This window comes from Corvus kubaryi, unplaced genomic scaffold, assembly GCF_017639235.1.
Source record: "Corvus kubaryi isolate FWS band 111438036 unplaced genomic scaffold, C.kubaryi_AGA036_p1.0 76, whole genome shotgun sequence".
Classification (NCBI taxonomy): Eukaryota; Metazoa; Chordata; class Aves; order Passeriformes; family Corvidae; genus Corvus; species Corvus kubaryi.
Genome location: NW_024582063.1, coordinates 8944761 through 8963761, shown reverse-complemented (window position 1 = coordinate 8963761; position 19001 = coordinate 8944761). Strand labels below are relative to the sequence as shown.

Here is a 19001-nt window from a genome sequence, read left to right as displayed (position 1 = left end):
CCCCGTGGCCGCTGTCCTCTCCATCTGCTGCGAGGTCCCCGTGGCTGCCTGCACTTCTGCACCTGGGCCACCCTGGCTGCCAGGGAATAGCAGCTGACGTGTTCCTGCCTCCTCAGCCCCCCAAAGGTATCCTGGCTCCATCCCTGTGTGTGGTGGGGTTCATCCCATTCGGAGCAGAGCAGATGGGCAGTGCAGCGCCGCAGTCCAGGTGAGGTGCCCACATGTGTTTTGTATTTCTGTGACAGAGTGTGGACACTAGGTTTGTGTAGTGCTCCCCCATGGACTTTGCATTCACTCTTTTGGCTGTGCCAGGGCTCTGTGCTTTGTCACCAAAGAGTGCAAATGGATGCTGGTTCCTTGGCGGTGCCCAATCACACCGTAGAGTACATGATCCCACATTAATAAAAGTTGTTCCACAAGCAGCACAACCAATAATGCTTTTTTGCCCCAAGGATTTAAGATCTCACCACAGCAATCCCAATCTCCTACCCATGTCCTGTGACACTCCCAGTACAGCCCAGCACTCCTAGTGCTGCATTTCCAGCTCCTTGTGTGTCTCCCTGATCTCTGTCATGGTACCACCAGCTCCTCCGTGTACCTTCACCTCTGCCCATCACAGTACCTTGGCTTTCTTCTGTGTCCCTGTGACCTCCCTGTAATTCCCCATCTCTCTTCCACTGTGCCTCCCTGAGCCTGTTGGATCGTCATTTAGGCAAGATTAGTCTGGGTAGATCATGTTTGGATAGCTGCTGGCACCAGACTCAGCAGCTGGGTGTGTGACTCCTCTTGGGGGCCTTGGGAGGGAATGGAGACAGTCGGTGTCATCTACATGTCCACAAACTCCCACAGACTCCCACAAACCTCTTAGGGACTTTGTATCTCCTGGAGGTCTGTCCCTCTGCCAAATTTTGTTGACCATTTTCAAAACCTCTGAGTTGTGGATGTGGACTAAGGGTTGGCACGACCATGTTAAGTGAATTCCATGGAAATGTGTGTACGTTGGATACATCTCCTGGGTGGAGTTGGACCGTTGCTTGGAGCCTCCCAGGTCTGCTCAGCCTGGTGAACCTGTGAAATGGGCCTGGGGTTATCTAGCAGGAAGGTCTGTCTTTGTTAAGTGCACTGCCTGGAGAGGGCAGCTTTGAAGTGCTGATTGGCACTGGCTTTACTGTTATAAACATATAGAGAGCATTTTTGTGCTCAGATCATTTCTGGGCACACAACAAAGGGTGAGGAAACAAACAAATGGAGTGCTTTGGGAACAAGTTAAATGGAGCACCACATGGGGAGTTTCAATCACAACATCACCAGATAACTTCCCATTTCTCTAGGGGTCATTATTCCTGCCTGGAAAAGTGAGGGTGGAAACTCAGCTCTGTACTACACAGGACCTCTGTGCTGAGTTGAAGCAATGGTGAGTGCACGTGCAGCGGGCTAATGTGGTGTGTAATGTGCACAAGCAGATATCAGCACTGTCCAAAATAATCCCTCCTGTGCTCCTGGTGAGTGCAGCACATCCATTGACAGTCCACACATGTGATGCTTATTCACAGATGGTGTTTCTTGATCAGCACGTGGAGGCTGCTGTCGCTGTTCCAAAGTAGGCTCTTTAACTTTCTTTCCTTTCACCCGTTGTGCAAGAGGCCAATCCACACACAGAGTCATGGTATTTGATTTATTTACAGTTCTGTGCAGAAAGCAAATCCCAAACACGGCCCCGTACCAGCCACTTTGAAGGAAGTTAACTCTACCCCAGCCCAAACCAGCACAGTAGCCCAAAGTGATGAAGGGCTTGGCTGAAAAGGCAATGATTTGTGGGACTGGTCTGGAAGGTTGGTTCAGCAAGACCTGTTCCCTAGCAGTGACAATTGCCTTTCCTCTGGAAAGGACACCCCTCAGGACCAGGCTGCCAGAGACCTATTGAAAGGTTGCTCAGAGGTTTCCCAGCACTTAACAAGATCAGGCTCAGTTCAGCCAAGTGATGAAGAATGGGGCCTTTCTTTCTCTGCTCACTAGCAGAGTTACCTGGACTAACATCCCTCCAACCCTCTTTGAGTCCATCTTTTAATTTTGTTCTCAAAGGGCTGAGTAATTAGGTTATTTAGATGCTGTCAGCAACACAAGAGGCTGGTAGCCTCTGTCCTGGACTGTCATTTTCACGGTCTGCTTTTCAAGTTGTACAGTAATGCAGTTTTGTATTGTGGCTTTGTTTGCCATGGCTCAGCTGGTTTATTACAGGCCATGGAATCTGTCCTGCTCTTCAAGAAACACAAAGATAAGCTGGTGGCCATTGGTGAGGTAGTCTGCTCTGATTTCTGCAGAACCAGAGTGTGCTTGATTTTGCTATGTGGAAACTGTCTGAAGCTAACTGTAGTAGTTTAGTTTCACTGTAGCCTCTGACTGCTTACATTCCTCTGCGTGGCTAGATATGAAATTAGTTGAGATTAAACCCCAAAACTTCATTTTCTTGGCTAAAGATCCATGCAAGGGTAAAATGAAAATTGTGAAATCCCACAATGGAAGCACATTGATAGATGTCTGAAATGCTGGTTTCCTGCAATGAAGACGTTGTAGGGAAGCTAGTGAAGCTACTTTAATCTGTGCCAGGAGTGTTTTTGCAGCTGTTATCACATTTTCTTGATTTTTATTATTCATCTGTTACTATATTTGCAGGTTTGCTGTCTCTTCAAGGGTGCTGTCTTCTGCTCTTTCTTCATTGATAAAAGCTTCTGCCACTCTCCTGAGAAAATTAAGCTAGTGAAGGCATTAGATCCCCAGAGTTTGGAGTTCATCACATTTCATGAAGTCTTAGATGACTTTTTGTGTGGATTGGGCTGGACTTCACTCCATGGATTGTGTCCATACCTCAGTAATGTGAGGAGCAGCAGAGAGCCCTTGTGTAGCAGCTGGCACAGCAAAACTAGACTTGCCTGTATGAGTCAGAAACTTTCACACAGTGTCTCCTTCATACATGGAACTTTAACTAGGCTCAACACCTGTTTCCTGCATCACAGCTCCACAGGCATCCCCTAAAGAACACTAGTGATTGTTTTGAAGTTTATCTAAGTGTTCAATGGTGTAAGATGAAAAGATAACCATACTTATGAGCACTTACATGCAGGAGCATGGTGTCTTTGTCAAAAGTGAACTAGAAAACTGTTCCTTTCCAGCTGTGCCTCTGATGAGGATGTGGGAGACTTCCTAGCCTTTTCTTCAAGATTCTCCTAAAGGAGACTTCTTTTTATGGTTCTTCATCTCAGAGCCTCAGGGCTGCTAGTTAGTACAGACCCAGTAACATAAGGGATCCCAAAGTACGTCTGAACAAGTGTGGCAGATGGAAAATGAGTGAAACAGAGACCAAGGAAAGCACTGTAACTTTGTGGGAGGAATAGTGAAGGTAGTGGAGCAAAACAGCCACTGTCACAGCATTACCCAGTACAGTGGGATTTTTTTGAATCAGGGAAGGAAGTATGATTTCATGAGGTATTTTTTCTCCCTGTGGACTATTTTAAGCAGATATATATATTCCAAATTTTACTCATCTAATGGGGAAAAACACATCATTCCCACTCATTAAAAAACACTCATTAAAATAAAACATGACTGAAGACCATAGGACAGAAAAAAGTGCCATGGACCTGGAAGAGACACAGCTGAGCAATTGCAGCAAAGACTTTTCCTTTGCAAGTCCCACTGTGGACCAGGAAGGTGCCAACTGAACGCTGTGCCCCTTATGAGATTAATTAACTTACCAATCCTTTGGAGATTGGTAAGTTAATTTGGTGGTCCTTGCCTACCTACCAGTGGGCTGAGGGAATCTCAGCAGCCATTCCACCCTATGGAGGGCAGGGCTAACAAATCCAAGCTCTGCATTTTTCAGTGGCTGAGTACTGCTTAAAATCTTGGAGTGTTCTCATCCTCCTGTAAGAAAATTTGATACACAGGGTTTGGTTGCTCAATTCTGCAGCCTGATCCCAGCTCCCCGGCTTTTGTATGCACACTGCAGATGTTCAGGACATACTGCTCCATAACTTTGCTGGGACACAGTCTGTCATCCTGGGAAAGGTACAAGCTGGTTATTATTTTTCTTTTCCTCTGGAGGTTATTTTTTTCCCCCTCTTGCCACTACAAGGCTTGATCAGGCTAGTCCTTGCAGAGTTCCTGGAAGTCATTTCAGCAGGGTTATAACTGGATTGCATGAGCCTTGGCCTTTTGCCCTCTCTTCCAACTATCATTTTCCAGTATCTGAATCAATGTAGAAGAAAAAGTTATACTAGCAGGGATGAGGAATTGGTTGTGGCTGCCATGAAACATATCAATGCCCATGTTTTCCTTTGGAGTGATAATGAGACGCTGGGATTTTTTTGATTTTGGGAAAAAAAACCATGAGGCAGAGAAGTCACATAGCAGTTTGAAGCTAAGCCTCCTATAGGCTGTTGGTTTGAAACTAAACTGCCCATTTTGAAACTTGAGGCACATTTATTTTTCAGTATTCCCCAGATAAAAACAAACATTTCCACTCTTCTGAAGGGAAAGCTCAGTATGACATTCTCAGTGAATGGTTAGGTGTTTGTAAATAAAATTTCCCAAACATGTAAGTGTCTTCAGTTCCTCAAAAAATGCAACCTCTCCCAAGCCAACCCCTTGTTAGGGAGCAGTGGGAGCTCCACCTTCACCACCATCCATCCCAACATCACCCAGCTCTGTTCTTGTCCCAGGCTCTGGCTGCTATCACCTCCCTCTGGTCTGAGGAAAGGGAACAAGGCCTTTTGCTTCCAGCACTGACATTTATCCTGGCAGTAGCTGAGATGAGAGGAGAGTCACCAAGACTACCAAATCTGCCTAGGTAGAAGGAGACAACACTGAGCTCTCCCTATCCCTTCACTTAGGCTGGGAGGAGAGATGCAGGGATGCTCCTGAGCACGGTGCTCTGAACCTGCCAGCCAGCTCATGGCTGTGATGGTCTTTCCCCAGCATGTGAAACTGCCCTGTGTCTTTCAGCAGCTGTGTGAGTCTGCCTTCTGGCATCCAGCATCACCTTTGTCCTGTGCATAGCCCCTGAGGTTGTTGTGCAGCCAGCAGAGAGGAGAGAGCACTCAAAGCAGAGTTATTCCCAGGACCCAAGTTATTTCCACCTCATTCCCCTCCTAAGGTTTCTAAAAGCTATGAACTGTTGGTACTGTCTGAGGTCTTAAGGGACACAAATACTCTGTTCACCCTGTTCTTGCAGTTCATTGGAAATACAGGATTATCTCCAAAGGCTTAACAGTCTGAATGCCATTTGGCAGAGCTGGGACGTATCTTGCTGTATGGATTGCTGTAGTGAGACTGCTTCTCATGGGCCATTCTCTCATGTTTATTTTCCCAGCTGCACTGGTGCAGATAAGAATAAATGGCCTCAAGTTGCACCAGGGGAGGTTTAGATTGGATATTAGGAAAAATTTCTTCACTGAAAGGGTTTTTGAATGTTGGAACAGGCAGCTTAGAGACGTGGGGGAGTCACCCTTGCTGGAGGTATTTAAAAGACTTGTAGATGTGGCACCTGGGGACATGGTTTACTAGTGGACTTGGAAGTGCTGCGTTAACAGTTGGACTTGATGATCTTAAAGGTCTTTTCCAAAATAAATTCTGCTGTCCTATATTTAAGAGCCCCAGGGTACCCACAAGATAGAGAAATGATTTTTATGTTGACACTTGAGCTGTTGGGCTGGTATTATATGACTGCTGCTCCAGTGAAACACGCTGATGGATGTGTTTGTGGACACCTCAGGGATGTCAGGCACTGGGTGAGTGCTGGAGGTGCCCAGTGCCCCCCATTCCCTGTGGTGCCATCAGGAGCTGGGCGTGGTGCTGAGCTGGTCAGTGTGCAGGCTGGAGGTGGGAGCAGAAGGCCAGGCTCTCCCCTGCTCTCTAACCACCTGGATGAAGTAGATGTCAGTCACATGCAAAGAGCTCTACGTGCTCTGGGGTTGTTCTGGCACAGGAGCTGCCCACTGTCTGGTGGTTGATAGGGGCACCATGTTTGTCTGCCCTGACAGTGATAGGGAGGGAATTTTCTGTGAGAGATTCTGGCTTTGCAGATAATTTGAAATAGTTTATATCTTGTGGCTGTGATGCAGAAGACTACTGTTCAAAAGGATCTTTGGAGAACAGTTGGAGTGCTTTCCCAACACAGGAGCTCCAACAAGGAGAGTCCCTGGTGTCTGTCTGTCTGACTTCCTGTTAAGATGATTAATGTTGCTGGAATGTTAATGCATTTTCCATAATGTACTCTCACAGCCAGGGTCTGGGGCAGGCATCTTTTATTGTTATTCAGTCTAAACAAAAAAAATTCCTGCTGATTTTTAGTTAAGCTGAGGTCAGCCAGCATCTTCCCCATCAAATGCATGGGGACCTTTAAAGGCTCTCTTCCTGCTGATAACTTCTTCAGAGAGAAATTGGGAACTTCAAGCTGTTACTAAATGTTTGGTTTTCCTCAACAGTAAAAGTAGCAATGCTTCTCAAGCTTGGGTGAACAATCTACCTCTAAAACACATTTCCATACCAGGCTCTTAGTGGCTCCAAAATCACATGTCCCTTCCTTTTAATTTTCGAAGGATCTGTGTGCACGGACCAGGCAGGTAAGGTGTAATAAATCAGGCAGTGAAAAAGAGTTACACTGTGGTGGTTTCTCAAGAGCATAGCACTTTTTGTTGTAACTCTGAGTCATCCTAGAAGTGAAGATTTTACTGCTGTTGCTCTGAAAAGTGGTTTCACCAGGCGATTGCTTCACCATTCCTATGTAGATGGGCAGGGAGCAGGAACTCTCAGTGGACATTCTACATCCACAGAAGGCTACCTCTGACTTAGTCACTTGTTGTGCTACAGCCAGCAGAGAAAACTCTCACACTACTGAATTCTTATAAGCTGAGTTGCTAACTGGAGTGTGTTACTGGAATCCTGCAATATCTCCCAGGTGTACTATTTGGGATGGGATGAACTGCAGCCCAGCAGTTCCATGCTTACTCAGATGCATCTATCTGCATCTGCACAGCTTCTCCAACCCCTCCTGTTCCACAGCCTTCGGATGGTCCAGGTTGGTGTCACTTAATCTTTCTCACGGAAGAGATTTTTGGTTGTCTTTCAGTAAAGAAATGAACCCAAGATATCAGGATTGCCAGACAGCACATTGCTGTGCTGGTGTATCAGTGGAGAGAATCTGTGATGTAACACTGAAAATGCCTCCAAGCCTTTCCTCAAATTTAATAACCTTCCAGTGAATGAGTGCTGATAAAAATGAGAATGAGGAAGGCAACCCTTCCACAGATCATGCATTTTATTAATTTTTTTTTGTGGGCATATACACTTTTCTTACTGTGTATAAAGGATTCCGATGGAAGTTACATTTTTTGTAATATATGAAGAGCCTGTTAATCTTGGAGAATAAGAACCCAATACATTTTGCCTACTATATTTGTTGACATGATTTTTTTTTTGTGTTCAAAACTTATTTTGTGTCTGTAATTTTTTCCTCTGCTTGTTTTGGTAGGAAATTGAGGGGTAAAATTCCATTAATAGCTAGCGACAAAAAGAAAAGCAGATGGCAGCTGAGCAGAAGTACCAGATGCACATTTCGGCATCTTTTGTATGGATAGAGACACCCAGGAACACAAATTTCTATTGTTTACAGTAGAGAAGTTCATTACCCTGATAAAATACGAATATTTTAAATTACTAATAAATTAGTAAAATAAATTATGAATATTTTAAAATTCAGAACTTTTCTCTGATACTTAAGAGTGCACTAATATATTCCTGCCAGTACATCAAAAAGTTGAACCCAGGTCATTAGCAAACATGCCCACTGTGGGCAGTCATATTCCCAAAGTGGGGCAGCCAGGCAAACTCCTGGAGCTACAAACAAATTTCATGCAAGTGCCTTGAGTTGCAAATGCTTTTTCTTCAGTTGGGGATTCTGGCTTTATCTTGTGGGGAGGTTGGGCAAATATAGCTGGAATGAGGACTGCATAGGAGGAAGAGGATGTTTACATTTTCCCCTGTATTCTCCCTGAGCTTTCCATCAAGATATTTAGGCATGTGACTCCCCAACGACTTTCTTTCAAGTCCAGCTTATTGAGGTTTGTTTAATATCCAGCTAAAATGGTTCATTTCTAGCTCAGTTGGAACTTCAGATCTTTTGTTCTGAAATCCCTTTCTTAAGCTGCTGTGGTTTTCTTTTTTAAACAACTCGTCTGGGAGACAAAGACCTGGTGCACTCCTGTCATGTAGGTTTTCTCTGCATTGAGAGGTCAAATTCTGCATTGAAAATCATAACCAAGAGATAAATGCATTATAAAATAAGTTTGTTTTTTTCTTTTCTTGCAGACTGACATACATGGTTTGAAACATTATAACCAGAAGATCTGGAAGTCTTAACTGTGTGTCCGATGTACATAAAAGTTCTAGGGTTGCTTTAGAATTGCTGGAATTTTGGCAAGATTCTACAATCTTCATTTCAGACTCCTAAACTTGGCCTCAAGTTTTACAAAGATGGATTGACCTGTGGGGTTTTTATGGGGGGCTTAGAACCCATTTTGAGGTTTGAAAGAAGGACATAACTAGAAATTGATATCACTGAGGTAACCCCGCTAGGGGTGTCCAAAAGCTAGGAGCACCCTGAAAGCAACATTCTACACCTGAGTTTCCTATATTTTGTGAAATTCCCTGTATTGAAACACAAAGGCTCCTTCTGAGCCATTTTTTTGTGCAAAGATGCAGTACCTGCAAGATGACTTTTTAGTTTCAAAATAGCTGTGAAAATACACTGTTCTTTCAATGGCACACATGCTACAGAAGGATCAACACCACCACTGCAAGTAAGGATTCTGCATTTCTAATTGCTTTTTCACCTTCTCCAGCCCAAAAATTTAAGTGTTGGGTCCCTGCCTGTCTTCTGGAATTTGGATACAAGAAAATAATTTTTTGTGGAGTGAATTAGTATCACTTCCCAGTGACTGTCTGATACAAAGAGGCATTTTGGCCTTTTCACAGCATTCAGGAAAATAACTTTGTTAATGCTTGGGTATACATGAGAAATTTCTGGCTCTATCACTAACAGGAGTATTCAGGAGAGCCTAAATTTTCAGTTAGAGAGTAAATTTAATAGGGGATAGCAGCAATTTTAAGCTAAACAGCGCTGTAAGCCTTGATATGAGTGCTCTTTTTTTAGCTTTATAAATTGTCCATGAAATGTAGATATCCAGGGGCTCACATTTTAAGTGAACTCCTGCAGTGGATGTTTCTCCTGGGGTAACTTTCTCTTGCTGGGCAACTTTGTCCTTGGCCCTGCTTTTCATACAAATGGCTATAAATCAGAAGCACTGACTGTGAACCCTATGAAATACAGCAGTGTAAAAACACAGGAGATAAATATCAAAGCTTTGCCTTGATGCTGTCAATTTGGTTTGCCTTTTCATTTCTTTTTTAGGAAGGTACCTCTGGAGATTGATGCCCCCAGGATGCAAATGCATGGGTGTCTCGGTTTTGAAAGACAGGTGTCTGCTAAGGAAGGCAGAGGCCCCCTTGAAGTGGCAGATATAACCCCTTTTCCCTCCAAGTTATTATATTTTGAAATCAAGAGCCTTTAGGCGAAGATGTGGGAAATAGGAATAACAGTTCTTTACTATATATATATATATGTATATAACCAGTCAAACAAAACAACAACAACTCTGGCAGTAACAGCAATCACAAACCCAGTGCCAGCCTTCTCGGCTGTCAGGCTATTTCCCCTCGGGTGCAGTTCCGCTCGCAGCCGGCAGGGGCGCTGGCGGCTCCCGGTGAGCAGGGCAGGTGCGATGGTTCCCCCGCGGCTGCAGGGGGCGCTCCGGAGCGAGCTCGGGGAGCACGCGGCTCTGGTGCCCTGGGATCCCGGGAAGGGATGGAACAAAGGCTTCACAAACCCCTGGGCAGCTGATCCCGGGCTCTCAGGAACAGCAGGCTGAAACAGCAGGCTAGAACGGCGGCTGGAACGGCAGGGACGGACGCAAATCCCGGGTGGCAGGCGAGATGTATCCAGACGGGAGAACCCCACGGACGCCCAGGCAGGCAGGGCGAGCAGGGCTACAGTGTAGCGAAAGCTCGAAGCAGCAGTGGGGCAGGGCAGCCACAGCCCGGTCTCCAGCAGGGCAGGGAAAGCGGCTTTTGGGGTCCCGGCGTTGCTTCCAGCAGAAAGAAAGAACGGCCAAAAAGAAAGAAGCAGCAGCTCCTTTCTCTGCAGCTTCTCTCTCTGGACGCTCAGAGCGAACTGACCCCACACCCAGGTGTAGACAAAGGAGTAGCCAGGCCCGCCCCACTCCCCTTTTTGTCTTTCTTAAGTACAGCTATTTGTCCCCTAGCAACATGCATATGGGAGAAAATTCCTTTAACAGGAAAAAAAAAAAAAACCAGACTAAACTAAAACCCCAACACCTGCGCTGGAGAGAGGAGAGCAGTGCTGGCTTGTGTGGGCTCAGGCTGATGGACACTTTGCCCTCCTTGCCTGAGATCTGGAGGAGCTTGGGCCTCCTGGCTCAGCAGGCCTGCTGAGGTAACTGGAATATGTGCCAGCCAGTGGGAAAACCCTGGTTCTCTTTACCAGACTATGCTCTGGTGTCTGACATGATCATCCTCTTTGCACGATGATGTGATCACCCACCTTGGAGGTGGGGAGCATCTCACTTGGCGGTCCGAGCCTGTGTCCTCTGGTGAGGGTGGCCACTGTGGGTTACAGGAAGGGCTGTGTCTCTTCACGCAGGTGCTATCCCTATGGGGTGCTGTCCTGGGTCCCACAGCTGGGTGAGGGCTGGGAAAAGGATGAAATCCCCACCTCGCCAGGTCCCAGCCAGGCCCCTCGCTAGCTGGGACTCTCATTGTCTTGGTGTGTTGTGTAAGTGCAATGCATGCACCTTGAGCTTTTGTATCTTTGAAGCAAAGGATTGAGTATATTGGAGCAGAAACAGCCACCCCGGGGAAGGTGTGACAGCCCTGCCATAATTCCCTTTGTCAGCTCCTTGCTGCTTCTGAAACTTGAGCCTTATCTGGTGTGTTGAGTCCAGGTCTGCCTTTGTGCAGAAGGGACAGGCGAATAATTCACTCAAAGGGGCTGGGTGAGAAAGGAACCTGTGGAACCAAAAAAGTGCTTCTAATGAAGAGCTTAGGCATGAAAATCGTGATTAAGAAGTGCTAATGAGTCTTGCTCCTAACTCCCACTGGTGAGAGGAGAAAGCCCACGTGTGCAGGCACCCATGTAGCACTGGGATGGCGGGGGTAAGCTGGAAGCCTCGCCATCTGCTTGCCACTGACAGTATTTTTCTGTGTGCCAGTAGTGTAAGAGTCTCTGGTTTGGTCCTTTTTTCCCCCTTCTCCGAGGGGTATTTACTATTTGACTGTAGTAACTTGCTGTATGTGGTAAATGCTGGGTTTTGGTCGCCTTGGGATTACCGGTGCTCACTCTCTGAAGGCAAACACACAATCTTAATGGAGGTGAGAACTGGAGAGGAAAATCTCTGTGGTAGACATGGCCCCATACCACGTTGAACTTGCTGTTCTTACCTGTAATTGCTGACTTGTAGTGTATTAAGGACAGTGATATGTCACTGTATGAGCTTTAAACTATGCTTACAGCTATGTGGGCCCACCGATGCTTTTCTTTGCACCTTGTCACAGCTGCCCAAATTGCTAGTTCCTGAATTTGAATCTGCATTAATATTCAAATAAACTGCTTCTGTCACAATGTTTGTGAGAATTGTGCTAACTTCTTTTCAGCCATGCTGCCCACTTTAATATCTTCTGACCCCATGTTTTGCAGTCTCACCCCTAAAATAAGTGGACTTGGGACAAGGCTTTACCCTTTCCCTGCATGGCTGTAGGCTCAGGAGCCAAATAGCTGTGGGGATTAAACATGGATTGAGGGCCCGCCTTCTTAAAATGCTTAGGCACAAGCAGATGTCTTATAAGATTTTGGAAAAATCCCATTATGTTGCCAGTCTATATATTTAAGTGTCTTAATGTCATTAAATATTTGGGTCCCAGGTGGTCTTCTAGGTACCATGCTCTCCCTCCCTAGTAAGCGTGCTGCAGACACATGGCAGATGGGAAATTATGCAGCCCAGGATCCTTGTCTCCTTTTATCTTTCTCTTGTGGTAAAGGAGGCAAAAAATTAGACTTGAAATGGCTTCCTGGGGGAGGGAGAACAGCAGAGTCAGTACTGGGACTCTGCTCATCCAAACCGCCCTGTGCTGGCGGGGGAGATGGGAAGCACAGGCTTTCTGTGCTGGATTGTCTGCCTGCATAGGGCGGTGTTTGAGGGATGCCGGCGGCTCTGAGGGTCAGCCTGCCACGGCCTCTCTGTGCAGGGACAGGACTGGCTCTACTGCTGGGGCAGCCCCTGTGGTCAGCAGGATGACTTTGCCTGCTGCTTGAGTTCACGTGGGGTTTAAGCCATCTGTGCTGCCACACTGTATTGCACTAAGCACATGCCGCTGCTCGAGTAAATCACTTATCTGCTCTGCGGGGAGCAGTGGCTGTCTAACCTCTTTATCTTTTTTCTTGTGTCCAGCCCTCGGTGCCGCCAGTGCCAAACTACAAGCTCTCCATGTCAATCCCAGAATGGCTTCAGGCAATACAGACCTACATGAAGATGCTGCAGTATCCTTCTTGAGCATGTGGTCTCTGGAAAGAAGGCTGACTTGTGCCTGGCGTGAATTAACAGAACTTTACTGACGCTTTAGCTGGTTGCAAGGGCTTGGGATCATTTGGGGGTAAAAGGACGCCTCCAGGGATTTGTGATAGCACCAGCAGCACTGAGCTTGTCATAGCAATCCTCTGGGAGATGTAATTAACTTTAAATGATACTGAAAATTTTAACTGAAGTGACGTTGGTGGGAATAGAAGTGCTTATTTTGAAGTTGATTTATGAGGATATTATGATCGGATTGTGATGCCTGGAGAAATAATATGGCACCTTGTCATAAAGCGACTAAGAGAGAGCCAGTGTTGTGGCAAACCCTTTCTCCCTCTGCCTTGGCAGCCCCTGTGGGCTCCCTGAGGATTGCCTGTGTGCTCAGCTTGCAGGAAGTGCTTGTCATTGGGGCGAGGGGCACAAGCAACTGTCCGGACCCCAGGGTGGGCAGGCTTGCCTGTGACACAGGAACTGACCAAAGGAATCTCCCTTCCAGATGTTCCACCTTGCTTGGGGGATTCATCAGGGATCTACACATCTGGCTGGCCTCTCTGTCACTGCCCCATGCCCAGTTCCTGACTGTTTCCATTGCTGACAGATAATTTCAGAGAAGGTTGCTGGCCCATATGCTGCTCTTCTGTTTCCCTTTCTCTCTAAACTCTGCCTTTTTGTGTACGTGTGTGTGGGGATGAAGAATGAGTGTAAAGTCCTGGTAAGGATTAAGAAAGGATATGGGTGGCAGCTGGAAGAACATCTAAAAATAGCAGGCGCGGTTGGCTTGGTGGGGAGTCGTGGTTGGGATCAAGGCGTCAGCCGGGCCTGGAGCTGCAGCAGCTGCTGTGGGGAGGGAGGCTGGGGCCTGCCTGCTCTGCAGGGGGACGGTGCATTTCTCTTCCTTATGTCAGCCACTTGGCCAGGACAAGAGGCTTGTTGCTCACTGGGATTGTGCCAGAGAGGATACCGTGTCATACAGAGCTCCAAAAATTACATTATCCCCCACCTCACCCTGTAGTGGTTTTGAAATGCTGCATTCTGATATGTAGCAGGAGCAGGCCTTAGGCACAGGGTTTGGATCTGTGTTCAGAAAAGCTTCAAAGTGGGCTGGGGAGCAGTGTCTGGGCTTCCTTTGAGGGCTGAAAGAGGATGTATGCTTTGTGCAGAGCACCCTGAAAGGGCCTCATGAATTAGGTTTTGAAGGCAGGAGGGAAGTAAAGCCTTGTTTGTGGAGAATTCTGAACTCTAATTGAAGTCAGTTCAGAGCATCCTTTTGAGAGCTGGAGTTTTTATTTAGGCTATGGTTATATGCCCAGCAGCTGTGCTATTTATGCCTTGCAAGCAGCTTTTTGCTTCCATGGGGTCACCTGCCTCTGCCCTGGTATCTGCCTTGGTATTGCCAGCTTTGCTGGCATGAACATTCTAATGGGAATAGAATTTGGGAACTAGGTTAGAAAAGAGATTCAACTGGAAAAGTAACCTAGCAAAAGTAAGGGCAGTGTGATAACTTTTTTTTGCAAAGCTTTGTTGGGTTTTTTTGTTTTGTTTTTGTTTTTACGAATGGATTGGTTTCCTGGTCTGATTTATTGCATTACTGCTTGAACAGCAATGCTCAAGGAGCAGAGAAGAGACTGCTTTTGGTGGCTGCTGCATGGCAGCCTGTGCTTCTAGGCAAGTGGTGGCAAGATTAGGCATCATCTGGCATCATTTGTGATGAACTTTTCTGCCGTACTCGTAGTGTTAACTAATGACCTTGATTTGCATGTAGCTGGTTGTTTTCATTTCAAGAACACTGTATTTTATAGAGAATGATTTATATATCCTAACTGTAAATGGATGCACCTGCAATGGTTTTGGTTTACAGGTCATAGGTGAGCTACGTGGCCGATGGAGTTAAAAGACTTCTAAAGGAAATAAATTTTTTCAGACCACGGATTATGCTGATTGGTTTGGGTAGGCTATGAAAGCTTTCTCTTGTCCAAGTGCGAGACTTTTTTTCAAACTTGCAACATAGTAATGAGTGGGACTTAGTGGAAAAGAGAATTTATAACCTTCAAATGCTGAATTTGAGTGTCATTTAGATGGGCAACCTTAATACCTGACTCTGCACCTACTGCTGTTAATAGATCATATTAAAAGACAAGTGAAAAGTTTTGTTTTATTTCATGTGCCAGTGTTTCATATTTGGGAGTCAATGGCTTTTACTGCCTGTTTTGTGTTTCAGCAGGAACTCAGAACTGGAATTCACCTTTTGAGCAGTGTTATTTTATTGTTTGACTGTTCAGGTTACTTTCCTTTGACAGACGAAATACAGATACAATCACACGGGAACACAGTTCTTCGAGATCAGAAAAACCAGACCTCTAAGTGGGTAAGTGTCACTGGAGCTGCTCTAGTGCCCTTGTCCCTGATCACCTGGCGTTTAAGCACTGCAGCACCATGGCATGGGAGGGCTGTCTCCTCTGTGCCACAGCTTCTGTGGGAGGGCCAAAGCTGCCTGTGTTGCTGCCTTTGTGAGGAGTGTCCCAGCTTGCTGCCGGGTGGCAAATGGACCATCGAGAGCCAACAAGTGGAAGGGGCTGTTCTTGCTCAGCAGCTGTGTGGGAACTGCTTGGCTGCAGGCCAGAGCTGCATGCACAGGGGTGGGAAAACTCTCTGCTTATTGGTGTTGGGCTGGGAGGGCTGGGCTATTTTTCTGAAAACTGATTAAGTCCTGATATTCTGGTTGTGCTGTAATGCCCTTTGTGGGTGGTAGGAAGAGATTAGCTGTGCAAAATGCAGCAGGAATTTTGACATCCTGGGCACAGTCATTTTCCCTGAAGGATCACAATGGACTGTTTAAGTTGTGTCTGTGCTTCTCCCTTGCTGCTCATCTTGCTGCTCCTTCCATGTGGTGGACTTGTGCTGGTTGGTGATGAGTTGTGCAGTGCAAGTATGAACATGTGCCCAGGGAGCCTGGCAGCAGAGAACTGGGGTCTCTTGCACATTAGAACTGCAGCATACTTAGGACATCTCTTTAACAGAACCCAATAAATTAGCAGGTTAGGGCAGGAAGGGTGTTGACAACATTATGCTTTTATTTTAGGGTGAAATTTAGATAAGCAGAATGTAATTACTCCCATAGACTGGTCTGTCTCTAGCTCTTCCCAGCTCTCTGTCATTAATCTAATGGTCCCTCACTCTAAAATTCCAGTTCCCATCTCAGCTTTGTGCTTCAGGTTTTCATCTTGCTGACAGCAATCTTTCTCACCTCCTTTATCTAATGTTCACTGCTCTGGTGGAACTAGTTTAAAACAAATCTTGTGCCTTGAATGATATATGGGTTTACAGAAGCTTAAACCAATTTTCAAGCTGCTCAGTCATTTTTAAATTTGTCCCATTACTTTTTTCAAAGGAAGTGAAGGATGAAAATGAATTATGCTCAGCACTTACCACTTAAAAGGTCCTCATCTTCCTGCACTGGATAAAAGCCTGCCTTTCAAGGATGGTGCTCTTTCCTAGAAGGGAACAGATACAGTGCTTGCAGCTGGAGATGTGCCTGTGGCTTTGAATCCTCTCCCAAGTGGAGCCATTTCCTCTGCTTATCTGCCTTAGAGTTTGCCTGGGGACGAGTGTCTGACTCCTCTCCTTGTCTTGTTGCTGCTAGGAACTTCTTCGAATGGGGTGGCAGCAGGACTTCTGTGGAGTTAAGGATGGAGACCGTGGAAATGCTCCAACCCCTCAGGGACTGCCAGCTTTCCAGGCACAGTTGCCTGAACATGATGTGTGCTGGACTGGAGCAGTGTGAAGTCCTGAGACCTGTGCTGCTTTGCTCCAGGATTGGGTAGATGGGAGTGCTGGGAGGAGTGGAGCTGTCAGGAGCACGTGTTGCTGCCCAGATCCTGTTGTACTGCTGTAGGGCTCCAACACTTGCCTGTCTTGGTTTCTCCAATTTTGAGAAGGAGAACGCATGCAAGACTGTCTGAAGTTCCTGTCATTTTTATGAAACCAAAATTCCGGTTGTTTTTACAAAACTTACAGTTTCTGGTTTAGATTTCAGATCTTTTAAAATTCACCTGGCCAAGTCAGGAGGATGGGACCAGACTATTTTCAGTGGTGCCCAGTGACAGGACAAGAGGCAATGGACAGAAACTGAACCTGGAAGTTCCATCTGACTGTGAGGAAAAAAATTTTTACCTTTAGGGTGACAGGCTGCCCAGAGAGGCTATGGAGTCTGCTCTGGAGATACTCAAAACCTACCTGTGCAGCCTGCTCTCAATGAACCTGCTTTAGCAGGAGGGTTGGATAGATAATCTCCAGAGGTCCCTTCCAGCCCCAGCTTCTGTGATTTTGTGTGAATACTGCGTTGATTGCTTTGTAATTTTGAGGTGTGCATGAAAACTTTCCTTTTCTTCATCTGGTGTGCAGGTCAGTTTTCATCAAAGCTGAAAAATCACCTACACCCCATTTTTTTTTTTTCCTGAGAGGTGTGTTCCCCTTTGCAAGAAATCTGCTCCCAGTATGGCAGTGACAGGCATCTTGTGCTGAGGTGACAGGAGCTGCTCTGAGCCATTTCTGTGGTGTGAAAGGCCTCACTTGCTGCCACACAAAGTTTCCATTTGCAAGTTGATCGGGCAAGATGCTGAAAGCCTCCAATTGCCACTGGCTCTTGAAAAATGAGGCTGTTCCCAGAGCTTTATTGATGCTAAACATATTGCTGATTTCATAATGTGAGGGCTCAAAGCTAATGAAAGTATTACGAGATCTTTGGCAGCCTCTCTTCAAGACAGCAGTGGCTGGACACAAAGAAGCTGAGTACTAGATGGAAATTGAATATTCATAAATTCATGTGAAAGTGTCCTAAAGCAGCTGGGGCATATTAATGAGTTTTTCTATTATGGAGAGAGGACTAGATATTGTAGAGATTTACTGCCAGCATCAGTGTGATGTATGAGAAAATAAAAATGCGTGGCTGAGCGTAGGAGGAATAGCATAAATTATCTATAGGAACTCATTAAGGGATATAGTCTTGCTATAACTCAGTATTTACAATCTCTTTAAGAAAAAGTCACTCTTATTATCAGCTTAACTTTTAGAGTGTCAGACACCATGTGGATTTGTCTAGACTGCAGATAGCACTTTTGGAAACGTTAGATTTCTGTTGGCGTAGCTGTGTGAGTCAGGGTGGCAGAGCTGTGAACCTGTAAACTTTGTGTGCTGTTCTTGTTGTGCAGGCAAACTGTGTCTGAAAATGTGTCTGGGTCTCACCTCTCCTGAGTTGGCTGTATTTGCACAAAATCCAAATTTACAGGTGTAGCTACATCCGCCGTAGGAGTGCTTTGCTAATACAGGTATCCTAACCTGGGGCAGTGCCCTTCACTGGCTTCATGATGTACCTTTTTGTGCTAAGTAGGTGAAGGACACCCTGTGAAGTTCAGCTCTGCTGATCCATGTGTGCATGCATGTGATATGAATGTTTCAGACACCAGTAGGACTGGTTTTCCTTTTCCCATGCAGGATTATGCTGGCTAAACCTATATTACGACTTTTGTTGGTACTACCAGTCTGATAAAAAATGGTACTTTTGACTGACATAGCCATTCTTTTTAAAACTTCCAAGCTTAGATCATGTAAGAGCTTTAGGAAAAAAGTGCCTGGATATCTAGTAATATCTGTAACTGTGAATTCAATGTCAACAAGCTGTTACTCCTGGGTTTACAAGGAGAGATAAGCCCTCTGGCAGCTTCTGTTCTAGGATGCAGGCGTGAGGCACAGTGAGAAACAAATCTCTTTGTCCTCCACAGAGTATCTGGTGAGGTGCGGTATTGTACTGTCCCCTCCAGTTAAGTGCCAGCTGAACAGGGGACCTACAACTGAAGCAGAAACGGATGTTTGGGTGGGTTCTGTGGTCTTTGAGAAATCAGAGCCCAGAAGCTGCTCTGTGAGGAGTGAGAGACGTTCAGTGGCTGCAGATATAAAAATGTGTAATCGATTGCAATAAAGGAGCGCGATAGGAGCTGTCACGTGGCAACGATGCAAGCAAATAACAGGGAAGGGGAGACAGGAAATCATACTGTTTCCACACACCATGTTATTAGGGAACACTGATGGGGCTGTAAAGAAAAATGGGCTCATACCATTTCCAGACAATAGACTGCAGAAGGCATTTGAACATCTGCTTCTCTCTCGCACAAAGGGGGAACGTAACAGATACGGTGTGCTGTTCAGCATGTGGTGGAAATGCTTTTGCTCCTGAAACACTGTTTTTGAGAAGATTCGCAAGATTTATGCTGCTGTTTTATCTCCTTTTGCTCTTGTTGGTGCCTT

General features: G+C 45.9%; 1 protein-coding gene across 1 annotated transcript in view; it reads left to right on the top strand.

Moving 5' to 3' along the window:
* VASH2 (vasohibin 2) overlaps positions 1 to 19001 on the top strand; it is a 51299-nt gene that overhangs the window by 9864 nt on the left and 22434 nt on the right. The window contains exons 2-3 of the mRNA XM_042051796.1: positions 12580 to 12667; positions 15010 to 15066. Coding sequence (XP_041907730.1) covers positions 12615 to 12667; positions 15010 to 15066 — 110 coding nt within the window. The 5' untranslated portion in view covers positions 12580 to 12614. The remainder of the gene's footprint in view (positions 1 to 12579; positions 12668 to 15009; positions 15067 to 19001) is intronic.